The following is a 19,575-nucleotide window of genomic DNA, read 5'->3' as shown; positions in this document are numbered from 1 at the left end:
GACAGCTCTACCCTTTAGCTCAGTGCGGATGTTGCCTGTAATCCATGGCTTCTGGTTGGGGTATGTACGTATAGTCACTGTGGGGATGACGTCATCGATACACTTATTGATGAAGCCAGTGACTGATGTGGTGTACTCCTCAATACCATCAGAAGAATCCCGGAACATATTCAAGTCTGTGCTAGCAAAACAGTACTGTAGCTTAGCATCTGCATCATCTGACCACTTCTTTATTGATCTAGTCACTGGTGCTTCCTGCTTTAGTTTTTGCTTGCACCTGAAACAGCGCAGTGGACTTGCCACAAACGCTCTAACAGGGTAACTGATATATCCTAACATGACCTTGTCTGGTAAAGACTGACTCAAGACAACAAACACCAGAAATAGCAAGAAACAGATGCTCACTCTGATCTGAAGAAACACAAAGAAACATTACAAGTCCACTTCGGGTTACCTTCATCGACTCAACAGCATCCACCATCTTTTCCACCCAACCTGAAACCACCCATGGATAGCCAAAAGGCCTGGTTTCACCCTCTTCAAAAATCTCACTCCCACTGGACCAAACTTATCTTTATCATAACCATGTCCATCAATGCAAGGCTCGGGCTCCGAGTTCCTCACAACACCTTCTACCACTTCCATTTCACCTCCAGAACTCAAACTGGCGTCCGGCTCACTCTGTTTGAACTTGACACCAATCTTCCTCGATATACCCTCTCCCTTGTTATTGCTAGCTTCAACAGATTCAAACCCATTCTCTGCCTCCCTCAGTCTTTTCAATATTCAACTTTTCCAAGCCGACAGACATATCTTTATAGCGAGAGACCTGCTAAGCCCTGTACTCTCTCTACCTCTTCTTCGATGGGGTTTACCGGCAGTTGGCATCCAATGTTAATGCTGCATTGCCGACACCAGCTGGACAGGGTATTGAATAAGAAACAAAAAAAAACTTTGCGGGAAAGGGGGAAAACGACATCATACAAAATGAAGCACGTCAACTAAGAAAACCCATCCCACTTCTTCAATCACTGTCCACTCCAAAATACATCCCAACACAGGCTCAGGGGCCTGTGATGGCAGAACATTCACTGACAGGATTTCATGCATGGCCTCGGCTGTGAAATCACGAAGACCCCAAAAAACGTTAGGCGGCATTCAAAATTATTCAAATTTTCTTAGACTTATTCTCCGCTTGTGCTGTACAGTTTATGACCATTGCAATCAATAATACAAATTCCACCTTTTTAACAAGTATCATTTCACTATCCCTCAGTTGATGAGAAACCTTCACTAGTCGTGGTGGCTAAGAATGATAATCAGTCTCAGTCAGTGGTGTAATGTCATTTTTATTACATCATCATTTCTCATTCAAAATTTGTTCCTACAGATGTAGGCCTAGCCTATAGAATATTATTACAGAATATGCTGAAAATAAAGGGAAAGGGGGATACCTAGTCAGTTGTCCAACTGAATGTATTAAACTGAAATGTGTCCTCCGCATTTAACCCAACCCCTCTGAATCAGAGAGGTGCAGGGGGCTGTCTGAATCGACATCGATGTCTTCGGCGCCCGGGGAACAGTGGGTTGACTGCCTTGCTCAGGGCCAGAACGACAGATTTTTACCTTTTCAGCTTGTCATTCGATCCAGCAACCTTCCGGTTACTGGCCCAACGCTCTAAATACATCCTCCAATTGGAACGTCGGCCTAAGCCCACACATATTGTCTCAAGAAAATGTTATATTTTTAATACCCTCAAACACCAACTTAGGCATACCTCATTTCAAAATAGGCCATCATCACTGTCAAACGTGAATGATAATTCTTCACGTTTTATCTGTGAAAAGTTCAGACTGTGTATGCATTCTAATCATTTGATCTCAATCAGTTTCATGGGAATATGCATTTAGATCTGCTTGAATTACTGTTTGGTGAGCAAATTAGAGCAGATGGTGTTAAACTGTTAGTCTTTGTTGTATTTTGTTTTAATCAAAGAATATATCCTTCCTTGTGGCACGGCTGTTGAGTGTTGGCCGCATTAGGAAATAAATGTGACTATTCAGCTTCAGCTAACCATCATAAAATCTCACTAGAAATGAAGAGGTGTTTTTGGCGTAAAATACCGTAATTTCCGGATTATTAAGCGCACCTGAATATAAGCCGCACCCACTGAATTTAAAAATCTATATTATTTTGAACATAAATAAGCCGCACGTGTCTATAAGCCGCAGGTGCCTACCGGTACATTGAAACAAATTAACTTTACACAGGCTTTAACGAAACACGGCTTGTAACAAAAATAAATAGGCTTTAACGAAACACGGCTTGTAACAAAAATAAATAGGCTTTAACGAAACACGGCTTGTAACAAAAAATAAAAAATTACCAGTAAGCTTTAGTTGTCTTTTTGCACTGAGTCAATTCCTCACGCTGCTGTTTCCAACGTCTTATCATCGACTCATTAAGACCAAGCTCCCGTGCAGCAGCTCTATTTCCTTTTCCAACAGCCAGATCAATCGCCTTCAACTTGAAAGCTGCATCATATGCATTTCTCCGTGTCTTTGCCATGATGAGGGTGACAAAATGACTACCGTAATCAGAATGATGGGAAGTTTGAGAGCTCTCGATTTAATCTAAACAGTAAACAAAAAAGTTGTTTGACCTTAACCCGTTCGGCAATTTCATTGGTCTAATGAAAGCTTCAAAAAAACTTCCAAAAAACTGAGCACGTCACAGAATGTGTTTTTTGGAAAAAAAATAAATGAAAGCGGGAAAAATCCATATATTAGCCGCGTCATTGTTTAAGCTGCGAGGTTCAAAGCCTGGGAAAAAAGTTACGGCTTATAGTCCGGAATTTACGATAGTAACTATGCTATACTTTTGTATTAGGTTATTTTATGTAAAATACTAATTCAGCATTTTGGGATCTTGTGGGACATTGATTCAGCTTCAGTAATCATTTTCCAGAGATTTTTCCCAGCTCCGTATATTCTCAAATTTGAAAGAGTAAGGGAGTGCCGCTCCCTCGTGTTCCAGCAGTATTACTCCCCTGGTCTCTGTATGCATCTGAAGTATTGAGCAGTGAGAGGTATCATAAGAGATGCCTCCGTTATCTCCACTAACTCTTACCATGCTCCCTCCACAGCTGTTGTTCGGTGTGCATAAGGTTCAGATGAAGTTCCTCCACCTCTTGAGCACAGAGGCCAGTCAGGACATTACCTTCCACTGTCTGAGTGACCCTCCCTTCAGCCCCACAAACACCTACAGTGCTGACGACCCAGGACAGGAGTATCAGGCCAGACCACCAAGATTCAGGGGATGGAACGGACAGATGTTTGAGGCAGACAGTCTACTTGAACCTCACATGCTACTAGACGAATGCAGGGTAAGGAGCCGGAGAGAGGGAGAGATATATGATGCTTTCACTTAAAACCTGGGCCGGCATTCATAAAGCATTTCAAAGTAGCATTGCTAATCTAGGATCAGGTCCTTCCTGTCCATGTAATCTTATTCATTATAATCTAAAAGGCAAAACTGATCCTAGATCAGCACTCCTACTTTGAGACTTTGTGAATACGGGCATCCATTGTCTATCAATGACTTCATATTGTATATTTTCCCTTCTAGATCCAAGATGGCAGCTGGCACCAGTCACGCTTCTTCTTCCATACTCAGACCAGCTATGAGCTCCCCATCATTGATATACAGGAGCAACCTTTGTCACAGTCCAACGACCTGCGCCACCTCGAGGTGGGACCTGTCTGCTTCCTGTGAGGTCATTATCCATCGCTAGCCTGCCTGTCCAAAATATAAACTATAAAACAAACGAGCATGGCATAAGCAGGCCAAAATGGCTGCTCCCCAAACCAAAGAGAGATCTCTGTAAGCCCAAGCAGAGTTGGTCAGGTCTGCTCCCCCACTTGGGAGACCCTTTATGGAGTGTTAGCAAGTGACAAACGCCCTGTCCAATCGATGGCAGACTTCTGTGGAAGAACTCAGTCCATAGGAAACTAGGCCAGCTTACAGTAAGATAGCCTCAGGAGAGCAGTGTATACCAATATTTATCAAATAAATGTGTAAAGTGTGTCTGTTTGGTTTTTGTTTTTCAAAAGGTTCTTGAGTTCGTTGGACAGTTGGTCCCTGAACTCAGGACAGGGCTCACAACACCATCCTAAAACTCAAATCCTGTACCTCCCTCCCTACTGCCCACCCCCATCCTCCTTCTCCCCCATATACACCCTTCCAGCCATCCTCAGAAGGGGCCTAGCTATCCGAAGGAAAGCTCTAGGGGCTTTGTAACAGGAATACTGTTCAACAAAAGCTTCCTAAGAGTGCAATAGCTTGTGAATTAAGAGTGAGAGATTTCATATTGCAATTTCAATCAAAGGTCAACCGCCAGCTCGGACCGCCATTTTGTTTATTTTTAATGTTTGAATCTGTTGTCCAACACAGCTGGACGTTTACACCTTGGGTAAGTTCAAAATGGCACCATATTCCAAATGTAATGCACTAGGTTTAACCAGGCAATATAGAGCTCAAAATAGTGCACTATTTCGGGAATATGGTTCTATTTTGGACACTGCCCTTGAAAGATGGTGCTCTACCTCCTGCTTGTATGCCTTCTAAGTATAGGTGCTAGTGTCAAGTAATTTTTTGTCCTTATGTACCGGTTACATCAAGATCTGTATCTGTTGTAAGAGTACTTATTTGAAATTTATATGAAACATTTGTTGATGAATTACATATTTTTTTGCTTTTACTCTTCATTTTATTTGGTAGGTGGTAACGTAACCTATCATTGGTGCTGCAACACAAGAGCGTGAGACATCAGTGAGTTGTGAGACATTTTTCCTGTGTATATTTTGACATTATATGGTTGATTATTTATATCCTTTGTTTTTTTTCACATTACTGTATCCCAATAAATTATACTCTCAGAGATCTATTTGGTCAACTCCAACTCAGTCCAAATAACTATTTATGTAAAAAATTGTATTTGTATACTATGTACACACATTATGTGACTGTTCATTGTATATGTTCACATTCACTACAATGGGGGTTGATAGCTCATACTGGCAGCTAGCATAGGCCAGAGTCAGAACACATCAGAAATAGCAATGATCTTGTTCTTAAATTATGTTACGTTGAAAAAAGTGTAATTAAATAAGTAAATGCTCTCGAGGAATAAAGTTAAAATTGTGTAAATATGAAATATATTGACATTAAATAAATGAAATGTTTTAATCCCAAAATAGTAAATACAGTCTTGTTATTTTGTTGATGTTCATAACAATATTTCTGAAGTCCAACAGTGACCTGGTTAAAAACTGCAATTAGAGATATCTACTTATCATTAACAGTGCAACTTCAGATTTCCCATACTCATAAGTCTATATTATTTTTCCAAATTTTGAGAAGTCCAAGTCCAACATGCCCCTCTGGCATCAAACTTGAAAATCTGTTTTTCATTGAAATGGTTTGAATTCTTGACACCCACTCTCCCAGTTCCAGCAACATTTAAACTTCGCTGGAAGCTGTATAGATATTGGTAACATGGAGAGTTACTGGTAATAAGGAGATTTTTTTTTTCAGATTAAAAACAATGCATGCAATGTAGGCTACATATAAACATCACTTGGGCCTTTCCTTCTTAACACAATACTAGCATGGACCTTTAGACTTGACATAGATGCTATGGCATGACAAGCACTGTGTTACCATGGATTGGGACAAAGCAAATAAACTATGAGAAAGAAAATGGCTGACTTCTCTTGAGATAGATAGTAAGAACATTTTGGATTCAGATGTTTGCTCTTGTTTGACCTGCCTTGGATACTGTTGCATTTGTCTCCTCCCAACAAAGATACAAGAAAAACAATGCATATTATGTTATTTTCTTTTCATTAGACATTAGCTCATCTCTCCTGGGCCTGGTCAGTGTGGGTTAGAAAGGCTTTAGTTTTATAATGGTCAGCTTCAGTCCTCAGAACAACACAGCTCCTACTGATGCACATGGGCCTACACACACACACTCACACAGAGTGAGAGAGAGAGGCTGGCTGACAGACTGACATGCAGCACATGATAGAGAGATACTTGAATAGAGAGAGGGGTATCTTCCACGCATCACATGTCCTATATGGCATGAATACCAACACCAGGGGGCGCTTTTGTGCATTGTCAAGACAAACCGGAATACATCCGTCACATATTTTCTCCACGTGTAGCGGAAGACGGTAAACTTTCAGACTGCTTTGATTGAAACAGAGCTTCGAGAGAGTAATTTCTAGGAATGTGTACAAGTATGCTGCCTTCGGTGGATACAGTCGCAGCTGCTGAAAGCAACGTCGAGAATGACAGTCTGGGAGACGAACTCAAAGGAAATAAAATAAAACTATTCCTGGCAAAGTAAGTAAGAAGGCAGCTAGCTAGCTAAGCTAACGCTTGGTGGGCTAGATGGTGTCTAGCTCAATAACACAGCAAGCTAGTTTACCTAGCCATAGTGATTGCTACTATTTTACCTTGCTATGTCTCTGAATGTATGTAAAATAATTGTGGCAGGTTATATTTGTAGCTAAAATAACAAGCTATCAGGAAAGCACATGGGTTACTACGTGCTGTGATGTCCATGCCCCTTTGAGTCTGGCGATGTCGAGTGTTTGTTGAACATGATTTATAATTTAATCCCTACAGTTGTGGTGTGTGTGGCTCTGAAGTGGCGAATTATAGATGTCCCGGCTGTCTCAAACACTCGTGCAGGTAAGAGAGACATCTGGTGCATCTCAATAGTATAAAGTGACTTGCTCTCCCTTTATTCATGTGTACTGATAGGAAAGACAATGGGAAGCTCTCAATTCTATATTCCTCGTGTCCTTTCTTCTCGTCTCCTTCTTAAAACTCAAGCTGTTTATAAGAATATGTCTGTGTGTCTCCCAAATGGCACATTTTCCCCTATATGTCTATTGCACTACTCAGGTTCTGGTCAAAAGTACTGCCAATCAGCCCTGGGCAAAGGTAGTCTACTATATAGGGGAAATGGTGCCGTTTGGGGCTCAACCCATCTCCCCAGGTGTTTAACAACCTCTACTTATTTTAATATCAAGATGGAAGCAATTTATCTTCAGGTTTTTATAACGTCAGTGTTTTTTTAATTTAAGATTTGGTGGTGGGCTAGACTGCACCTCCAAGGTCAGAAATTGATTGGGTAACACTTCTACAGCCAAGAAGACAGTAAAGCTGAACATCCTTTGATTAGGCCTAGGCTATGTAACAAAAATGTGAAGGTAGGCTATTCTTGAGCGCTGTCTGTGTAGGTATGTGCAAGTAAGACAATTGTATCAGTGTTTTTGAAAGATGGACATGTCCAGGTGATTCATCTCAGCTGTGGCATGAAGCTATCAAGTCCCAGAAAGCAGGTGAAGCCTACTTAGAAATACCTTTCAGCTTTCAATCTCAGCCTGAATGGCGCTATCAAAATTGCTCCTTCACATCTCAATAAGATTTAGAGGTAATTTGCACATTTCTCAAATGGCTCCCTATTATTTTGGGCAGCCATTGACATTCCCCAAATAGTTTGTGGACATGGTCTGAAAGACCCCTGCCAATTACCTCTCTGTCAGCAAATGTCTGAAATGGATTGTGATTTGTGAATGTCTGTGTTTTGGATCACATCCCAACTGTTCATTAAAAGAAACAAGGCCCAAGAGAGAACCACACCAAGATCCCTTGACATTATTATGGCCGTTTTCTTTTAGAGACCGCAGTCCTACCACGGATGAAAATGGGACTACAGATTCAAATTAGCTACACTACATATGTGGACACCTGCTTGTTGAACATCTCATTCCAAGATCATGGGCACTAATATGGAGTTGGTTCCCCATTTGCTGCTTATAACAGCCTCCACTCTTCTGGGAAGGCTTTCCACTAGATTTCTGTATGGACCTTGCTTTGTGCAAAGGGGCATTATCCAGCTGAAACAGGAAAGGGCCTTCCTCAAACTGTTGGCACAAAGTTGGAAGGGCAGAATCATCTATAATGTATTTGCAGAATTGTCTAGAATGTCATTGGATGCTATAGCATTAAGATTTCCCTTCAGCAGAACTAAGGGGCCTAGCCCGAACCGTGGAAAAACAGCCCCAGAACATTATACCTCCTCCACCATTTTTTTACATTTTAGTCATTTAGCAGACGCTCTTATCCAGAGCGACTTACAGTAGTGAATGCATACATTTCATACTTTTTTTTTTCTTCTCCGTACTGGTCCTCCGTGGGAATCGAACCCACAACCCTGGTGTTGCAAACACCATGCTCTACCAACTGAGCCACATGGGACTTTAGTTGGCACTATATATTTGGGCAGGTAGCATTTTCCTGGCATCTGCCAAACCCAGATTCGTCTGTCGGACTGCCAGATAGTGAAGCGTGATTCATCACTCCAGAGAACGTGTTTCCACTGCTCCAGAGTCCAATGGCCGCAATGCCAAGCGTTGAGCTTAGGCTTGTGTGCGGCTGCTCGGCCATGGAAACCAATTTCATGAAGCTCCTGACTAACAGTTCTTGTGCTGATGTTGCTTCCAGAGGCAGTTTGTACTGCAGTGCATCTCCTCCTGATGGACTGCACCAGATTTGCCAGTACTTGCTGTGAGATGTTACCCCACTCTTCCACCAAGGCACCTGCAAGTTCCCGGACATTTCTGGGGGGAATGGCCCTAGCCCTCACCCTCCGATCCAACAGGTCCCAGACCTGCTCAATGGGATTGAGATCCGGTCTCTTCGCTGGCCATGGCAGAACACTGACATTCCTGTCTTGCAGGAAATCACGCACAGAACGAGCAGTATGGTTGGTGGCATTGTCATGCTGGAGGGTCACGTCAGGATGAGCCTGCAAGAAGGGTACCACATGAGGGAGGATGTCTTCCCTGTAATGCACAGTGTTGAAATTGCCTGCAATGACAACCAACTCAGTCTGATGATGCTGTGACACACCACCCCAGACCATAACGGACCCTCCACCTCCAAATCGATCCCTCTCCAGAGTACAGGCCTCAGTGTAAACGCTCATTCCTTTGACGATAAACGTGAATCCGACCATCACCCCTGGTGAGACAAAACTGTGACTCGTCAGTGAAGAGCACTTTTTGCCAGTCCTGTCTGGTCCAGAGACAGTGGGTTTGTGCCCATAGGTGACGTTGTTGCCGGTGATGTCTGGTGAGGACCTGCCTTACAACAGGCCTACAAGCCCTCAGTCCTACAAGCCAAGCCTCGCTCAGACTGCCCGCAATAGGCTGAGAACTGATGGCGGGATTGTGCGTTCCTGGTGTAACTCGGGCAGTTGTTGCCATCCTGTACCTGTCCTGCAGGTGTGATGTTCGGATGTACTGATCCTGTGCAGGTGTTACACGTGGTCTGCCACTGTGAGGACGATCAGCTGTCTGTCCTGTCTCCCTGTAGCGCTGTCTTAGGTGTCTCACAGTACGGCCATTGCAATTTATTGCCCTGGCCATATCTGCAGTCCTCATTCTTCCTTGCAGCATGCCTAAGGCACGTTCACGCAGATGAGCTGGGACCCTGGGCATCTTTCTTTTGGTGTTTTTCAGTCAGTATAAAGGCCTCTTTAGTGTCCTAAGTTTTCATAACTGTGACCTTAATTGCCTACCTTCTAAGCTGTTAGTGTCTTAACGACCGTTCCACAGATGCATGTTCATTAATTGTTTATGGTTAATTGAGCAAGCATGGGTAACAGTGTTTAAACCCTTTACAATGAAGATCTGTGAAGTTATTTGGATTTTTACGAATTATCTTTGAAAGACAGGGTCTTGAAAAAGGGACGTTTGTTTTTTTGCTAAGTTTAGTAGGACTTACAGTTGACAGGGGCAGCTCTAAGTGGGCAGAAATTTGACAAACTGACTTGTTGGAAAGGTGGCATCCTATGACGGTGCAACGTTGAAAGTCACTGAGCTCTTCAGTAAGGCCATTCTACTGCCAATGTTTGTCTATAGAGGTTGCATGGCCAGGTGCTCGATTTTATACACCTGTCAGCAATGTATGTGGCTGAAATAGCCAAACCCACTAATTTGAACGGGTGTCCACATACTTGTGTGTATGTTGTATGTGGTCTCTAACAAATAAATACCATGGATGGATGAAAGGGCCCATTTGGGCTGGTTGAAATTAATGAGTGTTTTAAGCCTTGAAGTAGATGACTGGCTGCAAAACACCTTTCACACGTGTTGATTAGTATCTATTCTATGTAGGGAATGGAAGTCATCAATCCAGAAGAGGGTTTTCAAACACATTACTGCCCTGATCAGCGGAGGTATAGCTTGGATTAGCTTAGGTCAAATAATGAGTGTACATTTGTGGACCTTGGGGTTAGTTATAATATAAACTAGCTAGTGTCAACCAGTTATAGGCCTAACTCCTTTATAGTTCCCATACCCAATCACTCCACACACAGTGAGTCTCAGGTGACACCGACGCAGAGGATTTCAATCTGTCAGAGGAGAGGAAGAGAAGCGTCTTCCTTCAGTGGCACACAGACATTACCCAGCATGCCGTGAGACATCTCCAGACTGATTTACGCCTCCTCTCCATCACTCTGCCCTCTATCCCCAGTCTTCTGTTCTCCATCCTTCCATCCCCAGTCTTCTGCTACCATGATGCAACTCTACCCATAGTGAAAGACGGGGTTCTGCTCTGCATTGTTCCAGACCTGCTGTTATGCAACACTGGTTTGCATGAGTTGAATTCAAAATGAGGTGCTTAGTTCTAAGTAGTCACTTTAAGAAAATTGCAGAGTTTGTATTCTACAATGTGCCTAAATGGATGCTTTGTCCTTGGACAGACAGCTGATACTGTCAGTCTGTTGTGTTCATGGATGAACCAAAACCTCTACACAGCTTATTTTCTCGCTATAGTTCTATGTGCTGACAGTACCAGAAGAGCAGACTTTGATAAAATGTTATTTATAAATGTCCTCTTTTATTTATTTGATTTTTAACCTAGCTTGCCATGTGTGAAGAAGCACAAAGAGGAGTCGGGATGCAGTGGAGTTCGAGATAAGACTGCCTTCGTGGCCCTGTCCAAGATGGATGAGATGAACCTACTCAGCGGTGAGACACTCCCTCTGCTGTGTGTGCATGCATGCGTGTGTAACGGTCAAAGGTTTGTGGATGGCATGACTCCCTGGAAAGCAATGATTGTTGCTGAGGGAATGGACTATCCTGGCTAAACAAAGATTCATTGAATTGTGTGTAACTGGTCTCCTTTGTGGCCCTGCTAGACTACAGGTTCCTGGAGGACACTGGGAGGCTGGCAGACAGCGCCAACAGAGATTCCCTGGTCCGCGGCCCTCCTGTTAACTTTAGAGTAAGTCATTCATCCACCACCTCATTTAATTGATTGAATTTGTGATATATTTATATATCAGACAACTCTACATGGTGAGGGAGAAACTCAAATCAACCACAGGTTTGACAGGCGGGGTGACGGGCGGGCGGGGTGACGGGCGGGCGGGGTGACGGGCGGGCGGGGTGGCGGGCGGGCGGGGTGGCGGGCGGGCGGGGTGACGGAGTAGGGTGGTGATTCCTTCTATCGGGCTCACACCAGAAACACTTGGAGAGTGTTATGCTTGTCTAAACTGCAATATTGATTTCTATTTTTCATAATTTCTTTGTTTCTTGGAGCACACTAGAGCATTTCTAACAACTTGCCTCACTAAATCTTTTTTGGAAATGACTTGTTTATATGATTTAAATTGTGTGGTTTTGGGTTTTCTCTCCGTGCCTCCATGGCTCTTCAGGTAACTGTGGTTTGAGCAGAGCTGGAGCCCATAACCACAGACATTCATTGAAAATGGCACTTTCAGGGAGCGACTGTCTGCCAGCCCAGTCCTTACCTTACCTGGATTCATTTAACACTATTACATGCAGAATTTTATGATGGCTTGAGGTAATGTGTTTTTGCTACGGTCTGGTTCAGTGGTCACATCTATCAATAAAATATGAATGGTTCTTCTTCGCAAAAGAGGGGGGGGTCTATCTGGCAAGTAATGTCAATGTCTGTCTGGGCTGTGGCCTTCTTCCAGAACCTTCTACGTGTAATGGTCTAATATCATACAAAGAGACTGTAGGAAGGAGCCCCGTGGTGACTGATGGTGTACCTGAACAGCTACCTGTCAGTGTATCTGTTTAACCTCTATGGGCTAGGTGGGACGCTAGCGTGCCACCCGTGGTGCACTCCATCAACAGCAGGTGCATTTCAAGAGCGGCAAATTTGAATCCAAATAAATGTCAAAATTCAAATTTTTCAAACGTACAACTATTTTACACCCTTTGAAAGATAAACATCTCCTTAATCTAACCACGTTTTACGATTTCAAAAAGGTTTTACGGCGAAAGCATAAATTTAGAGTATGTTAGGACAGTACATTTACAAGAGTTGTGTGTAATGTTTTGTCAATTCAAAGACAGGGTCACCAAAACCATAAAACCAGCTAAAATGATGCACTAACCTTTTACAATCTCCATCAGATGACACTCCTAGGACATTATGTTAGACAATGCATGCATTTTTAGTTCTATCAAGTTCATATTTATATCCAAAAACAGCGTTTTACTATGGCATTGATGTTGAGGAAATCGTTTCCCTCCAATAACCGGCAGTCAAGTCAGCGTCACAAATTAAATAATTAAAATTAGAAAACATTGGTAAAATATTATATTGTCATTTAAAGAATTATAGATTTACATCTCTTGAACGCAATCAACTTGCCAGATTTAAAAATAACCTTACTGGGAAATCACACTTTGCAATAATCTGAGCACTGCGCCCAGAAAAATACGCGTTGCGATACAGACTAGACGTCATGTTGGGGAGATCTAAAATCGAAAATACTATGTAAATAATCCATTACCTTTGATTCTCTTCATCAGATGTCACTTCCAGGTATCACAGGTCCATAACGAATGTAGTTTTGTTCAAAAAAGCTCATCATTTATGTCCAAAAATCTCCGTCTTGTTAGCACATGATCTAAGCCAGCCGGACTTCTCGTCATGAACGAGGGGAAAAAATATATTTACGTTCGTTCAAACATGTCAAACGTTGTATAGCATAAATCATTAGGGCCTTTTTTAACCAGAACATGAATAATATTCAAGGTGGACGAATGCATACTCTTTTATAACGTATTGGAACGAGGGTACCCAACATGAACTCGCGCGCCAGGTGTCTAATGGGCCATCATCGTTCCATGGCTCTTGTTCGGTCAGATCTCCCTCCAGAAGACTCAAAACACTTTGTAAAGGCTGGTGACATCTAGTGGAAGCAATAGGAAGTGCCAAAATATTCCTCAGCCCCTGTGTTTTTCAATGGGATAGGTTTAAAGGTAATACAACACATCAGGTATCCACTTCCTGTCAGAAAATGTCTCAGGGTTTTGCCTGCCAAATGAGTTCTGTTATACTCACAGACACCATTCAAACAGTTTTAGAAAATTTAGGGTGTTTTCTATCCATATGTAATAAGTATATGCATATTCTAGTTACTGGGTAGGAGTGGTAACCAGATTAAATCGGGTATGTTTTTTTTATCCAGCCGTGTCAATACTGCCCCCTAGCCCTAACAGGTTAACCATCTTTCTCCAGCTAGTTGTAGTCATTATGGTGCTAACCAAGTATTACTAAGGAAAGGGGTATCCTTTAAAATCAAGGTGAGGAGAATGAGTTCTTGGGTCATTAGGTTCTGAGCCAAGAACAGCCATTTCTAGTGTCCTTCCTATTTTTATAGATTATTTTTGTTGTCAATTAACCAGTTGCTTAATCAGGTGGTTAAGAGCAGATGTTTGTTTATGTAATGTCCTTGCTTTCTCGCTTGCTCTCCAGGCTAAGAGACTGACAGCCCAGGCGAGGAGGCTGAACATCACCTTGAGGTTCCTTCCCAACACGTTCACCAGGAGCAGAGAGAACTCCACCATCTGTCTCAAGAAGTAGGTTCCTCTGACACATCAGGGCCATGTTCTGTAGGACACAACATACTGAAGTGTTTTATAACAGTTGTTTTTGGCTCAGCGAAGCAAGGCAATGTTTGCGTCCCTTCTTTAAGAGGACCTTTAAACGTTCAGCTGTCTCTGACTTAAATCCAAAACCCATACTAGCACTCAAGTCTATTAATAGGAAAGTTTCAAAACAACTTCTATGTTCAGTAAGGTGGTTGAGGATCCTCATGTGTTGAGATCAGAAGTGTTTGTCTCTGCCACAGGATGGCGCTCTTAAGTTTTCACAATTCCTCACAAACAACAACACTGTTGTTTTTAAAGGTTATCTATCTGTGGGGCATCAGTCCTCTGCATGTTTTATGAAGGTACTACTCAACTCTGTATACCTGGCATGTGCTGTTCAGTCTTTAAAAGGCCTTATGGCTCAGGCAAATTTTGGACATGTGGGACGAAGACTTGAAGCAACATTTGATTAGTCACTGGTGTGGAGTAATGTATTGCTGCCTGTAGCCTTCTGACCAGCTATGTAGGCTAAACCAACCCTGTCCATATGTCCTGGCCTCTCTGGGGGCATCATTTCCAACTTGTGATGTTTCACCGGACTTGGTGTGTTTCTATAGCAACCTGCTACCCCACCACTCAGTGTAAGAGACCTGCCATAGCCCTAATCCCAGACACGTTTTCCTTTGTTCTCCATTTCTCGTTCCTTTCCCATTTTCCTGGATTTCCTGCTGTGCTGCAGGTGGTCCCGTCTTTCCATGTTTGACAACTTTTCCTGACGGGATATCATTCTATTTCCTCTCTCTCTCTCGCTCTACCCCGCATGGAAGGAAACAAACATTTAACCCACAAGTTAACTAAAAAAAAAAACAGAAGCTCTGTAATGTCAATCAAAGCTGTCCCTGAAAGAAGTTAATGTTAGCCAGTCCACTCTTTTCCATTCTGAATATAATTGCCCTCAGGCCAGTTGGTCTCTCTGGCGTTTTGTAGTTCTAATTTGTGCATTATTGCCAGAAGGTAAGACCGCATTATGTAAGGAGGGGAGCAGAGTAGCCAGGCTCCTTTCTCTTCCAGGAAGAGACAGCCTAGTATCTGGTTTTACATATGGCTGGAACACTGGGGGGCTTCATTTATCATTTTTAGGGTTAAATACATAACCATTTATTTATCAGTAAATTAATTTCTATGGTTAGTGGTTACATCCTAAATATCATGCAGTAAATGTGCATACAGTTCTACTAAATATCATAGTCAGTGTGCATACAGTTCTCCTATCTTGGGAGTTTTCAAGGAAGAGGCAGATGATGATTCTCTAGGGATAGGAAATAAACTAAGGGTATCGACTAAACAGAGACTGGGACTAAGGGTATCGACTAGAGGTCGACTGATTTAATCGTAATGGCCGATTTTTAACTAGGGCCGATTTCAAGTTTTCATAACAATCGGAAATCGTTATTTTTGGATGCCGATTTGGCTTTTTTTTAAATATATATGTGTTTTTATTTTTTTTTTTTATTATTTTTTTTTTGGGTCAGCTCGGGGATTCAATCTTGCAACCTTACGGTTAACTAGTCCAACGCTCTAACCACCTGCTTTACATTGCACTCCACGAGGAGCCTGCCTGTTACGCGAATGCAGTAAGAAGCCACGGTAAGTTGCTAGCTAGCATTAAACTTATAAAAATCAATCAATCATAATCACTAGTTAACTACACATGGTTGATGATATTGCTAGTTTATCTAGCCTGTTCTGCGTTGCATATAATCGCTTAGGTACATGTTGCTCCAACGTATACCTAAACATCAATGCCTTTCTTAAAATCAATACACAAGTATATATTTTTAAACCTGCATATTTAGTTAATATTGCCTGCTAACATGAATTTCTTTTAACTAGGGAAAATGTGTCACTTCTCTTGCAACAGAGTCGGGGTATATGCAGCCATCACTTTGAGGCCATCATTACACACGCTGCCAGAGAGAGGCCATCATTACACACACGCTGCCAGAGAGAGGCCATCATAATTAGCGGCCAGCTATAGAGGCATTTATCCTGGGCTTAGGTGTGTGCACAGCCACATGCACTGGCGTGCATGCGCCTGCCTGCCTCTCCCTGGTGACTGATGTCAAAACAGGTTAAGGGTACACTAAAAGTGTTGAACTAGAAATGACAGGCCTGCACTACTTTTTAAACCATATCAACCAGTGGTACGCATGGGGAATAGTGCCATTTTGGATGCACCCTCTGTCAACTCACCCTGTGCTCTTGTTCAAAAGTCAGGTGATTTATTTGTGGCTTCACTGGCTTGCAAACAGATCAATTCAAATTATCACATAAAAAATTAACTGAAGTGTGGTTTGGAAATGTTTGGTGGCCTCCTGTTAGCAATGTTTTGTTCTCTTCTCTCAAGAAGAAGCTTGTCAAAGTTTTGTTCTCTTCTCTTCTGAAGTCATGTTTTCTCTTCTCTGCTGAAGAGTCAGCTTTGCTAATGTTTATCATCTTTCTTCCCCTTTGTTCTACTTTTCTGGATGGAAGACAGAACTGTTACTTACTTGCAATTGATCTCTCACACACACACACACACACACACACAACCGTTCAAAAATAAATCTTCATTAAAGTAACATCCAATTGATCAGAAAGTGTAGACATTGTTAATGTTGTAAATGACTATTGTAGCTGGATCCAAGTTGATCGTTAGAAAACCCTTTTGCAATTGTTAGCACAGCTGAAAACCTGTGCTGATTTTAAAGAAGCAATAAAACTCTCTGCCTTCAGACTAGTTGAGTATCTGGAGCATCAGCACTTGTGGGTTAGATTACAGGCTCAAAATGGCCAGAAACAAAGACCTTTCTCCTGAAACTCGTCAATCTATTCTTATTCTGGGAAATGAAGGCTATTCCATGCGAGAAATTGCCAGAAAACTGAAGACCTCATACAAAGCTGTGTACTACTTCCTTCACAGAACAGCGCAAACTGGCTCGAACCAGAATAGAAAGGTGCACCGGGGCCTCCCACTCAACTGAGCAAGAGGACAAGCACATTAGTATGTCTAGTTTGAGAAACAGATGCCTCACAAGTCCTCAACTGGCAGCTTCATTAAATAGTACCCGCAGTCTCAACGTCAACAGTGAAGAGGTGATTCTGGGATGCTGGCCTTCTAGGCAGAGCACGAGCTCTGGTTGGGGACTCTGTGTGTGTTACATACACACATTCAAAAGTTTGGTCACTTCGAAACATCCTTGTTTTGAAAGAAAAGCACTTTTTCTTACTACTTTTTTTTCATTAAAATAACATCAAATTGATCAGAATTGGTGCTGTGTCTAGTTTCCCTTTTATTTGTGGGAGCTAAAGTCACCTTCTGAAATGGCAATGCAATGATATTCTGTCCGCGATGGCTATGTTTCTGCATTTAGAACCCCATAATGCCATTGCCTCCCCATTCCCCCAGAGTCTTAAACAATTTCATGCAAGGGGGTATAGCAGCCATACACATCATGTGTAGCAGCTCATAGGTGCCTGATAACCAGCTATCGAGCCAGCCATTAGGTCATTCGTTTAACTGCAACCCACGTGTTTGATAAACATATTGTGTTGGAGGAATCCTTGTTGGCAGTTTGTTTGGGCACACATACTGATGCTGGCTTCTATCAGTTGTATAATATTCTTCTATCTGCATTTACCCTCCATCTCAGCGCTTTAGAAATGATTAGTGTGAGGTCACTGCGTTGGTAGAAATGTTATTTGTTATGCATCAGTGCCTCAAGGCTTCCATATGTTTTCATATTATGGATGCCAGTTGTTAGGCTGTTTGTTATACAGTACTAAATATAGAACCTTTTAATAATAAAGTTTGTCATGGCAACAGAACGTAGACACTGAGACCTTGGAACTGTGGTTGCCATAAGTTTGTGCTTGATAAGTGTTGTTGTAGTGCTGCCCAGTGATATGACTGGAGAGAATAAGACCGGCCACTTGAGACTGATGAGAGATGACCTGCTTACGAATGATAGGAGCCCACTTCTGCACTAGGCTCTGTGTGTGTTCGCGCACACACCATTTTAGTAATTTACACACACACAATTTGAAACGCCATGTTATTTCCAGGGCTCTGAGGTTTTCAGGTTGTTTGAGTTCAACATTTTGTCCTCCAGACAAGCAAAAGAATTATAATGAATGTAGAGCACACAATATTACTTCCAGAGGCTTCAAAACCACACTGATCACAAGCTGTTCTGCTGCAGAATTCAGAAATCAGCTTTTTGATTCCCCTTCTTCCAAGCTCATTCCCCACTGGGTTGTTGAAAGCAACAAGAGATTTGTTGGAACCAGGATTTGGCCTTAGCAACAACGAGTCCAACTAGAAGTTATCGGCCAGTTTATTTTTTATATTTTTTTTGTGTGAGTTAGTGTTGGGCAGGTGGATTGTATTGGTCACAAGCACATGGTTAGCAGATGTTAACCTCTCTTGTGTAGGGGGCAGTATTTTCACGGCCGGATGAAAAACGTACCCAAATTAAACGGCCTACTACTCTGGCCCAGGAACTAGAATATGCATATTATTAGTAGATTTGGATAGAAAACACCCTGAAGTTTCTAAAACTGTTTGAATGATGTCTGTGAGTATAACAGAACTCATATGGCAGGCAAAAACCTGAGAAAAATCCAACCAGGAAGTGGGAAATCTGATGCTTGTAGTCTTTAAGTCATTGCCTATCTAATACGCAGTGACTTAGGGTTCATTTTGCACTTCCTAAGGCTTCCACTAGATGTCAACAGTCTTTAGAACCTAGTTTCAGGCTTTTGCAGTGAACAGAGAGCAAACAAGAAGGCCGGGAAGTTGGTGACTCAGAAAATGACATGAGTTTTGTAGCGCGCGTTCACGTGATGAGGTAGCTGTGTTCCATAAAGTTTTTCAAGACATTGGAATAGTCCGGTTGGAATATTATTGAAGTTTTATGTTAAAAATGGCCCTAAAGATTGATGCTATACAACGTTTGATATGTTTCAACAAACGTAAATATAACTTTCTTTGACTTTTCGTCGTGACATTTTGGGCGCGCTTCCTACATTTGGAGTAGCTTACTGAACGCGCTAACAACAAGGAGGTATTTGGACATAACTTATGGACTTTATCGAACAAAACATTTATTGTGGACCTGGGATTCCTGGAAGTGCCTTCTGATGAAGGGTAATTGAATATTTATAATGCTATTTATGATTTTAGATGACTCAAATGGCGGGTATCTGTATTGCCTGGTGTATTTTTTTGGAGCGCCGTACTCAGATTATTGCAAAGTGTGCTTTCCCCGTGAAGCTTTTTTTAGATCTGTCACAGCGGTTGCATAAAGGAGATGATTATCTATAATTCTTTGAATAACAGTTTAATATTTTATCAGTGTTTATGATGAGTATTTTTGTAAATTGTTGTGCTGATTCACCAGCAGTATTGGAGGCAAAATATTTTCTGAACATCACGCGCCAATGTAAAATGCTGTTTTTGGATATAAATATGAACTTTATCGAACAAAACATACATGTATTGTCTAACATTGAGTCCTAGGAGTGTCATCT

The 19,575-nt window shown here is 42.0% G+C and overlaps 2 protein-coding genes across 2 annotated transcripts in view; both read left to right on the top strand.

Annotated features, from left to right (window-relative positions):
- LOC106560452 (collagen alpha-1(XXIV) chain) overlaps positions 1-5,263 on the top strand; it is a 199,288-nt gene extending 194,025 nt beyond the window's left edge. The window contains exons 59-60 of the mRNA XM_014123375.2: positions 3,147-3,386; positions 3,629-5,263. Of these exons, the coding sequence (XP_013978850.2) occupies positions 3,147-3,386; positions 3,629-3,775 (387 nt within the window). The 3' untranslated portion in view covers positions 3,776-5,263. The remainder of the gene's footprint in view (positions 1-3,146; positions 3,387-3,628) is intronic.
- Positions 5,264-6,202: 939 nt separating this feature from the next.
- The window catches only part of znhit6 (zinc finger HIT-type containing 6), a 40,711-nt gene continuing 27,338 nt past the window's right edge, over positions 6,203-19,575 (top strand). The window contains exons 1-5 of the mRNA XM_014123374.1: positions 6,203-6,412; positions 6,698-6,763; positions 11,012-11,118; positions 11,289-11,374; positions 13,889-13,992. Coding sequence (XP_013978849.1) covers positions 6,297-6,412; positions 6,698-6,763; positions 11,012-11,118; positions 11,289-11,374; positions 13,889-13,992 — 479 coding nt within the window. The 5' untranslated portion in view covers positions 6,203-6,296. The remainder of the gene's footprint in view (positions 6,413-6,697; positions 6,764-11,011; positions 11,119-11,288; positions 11,375-13,888; positions 13,993-19,575) is intronic.

The sequence above is a fragment of the Salmo salar genome, chromosome ssa10 (genome assembly GCF_905237065.1).
Source record: "Salmo salar chromosome ssa10, Ssal_v3.1, whole genome shotgun sequence".
Lineage (NCBI taxonomy): Eukaryota > Metazoa > Chordata > Actinopteri > Salmoniformes > Salmonidae > Salmo > Salmo salar.
This window is presented reverse-complemented; position numbering and strand designations above follow the sequence as displayed.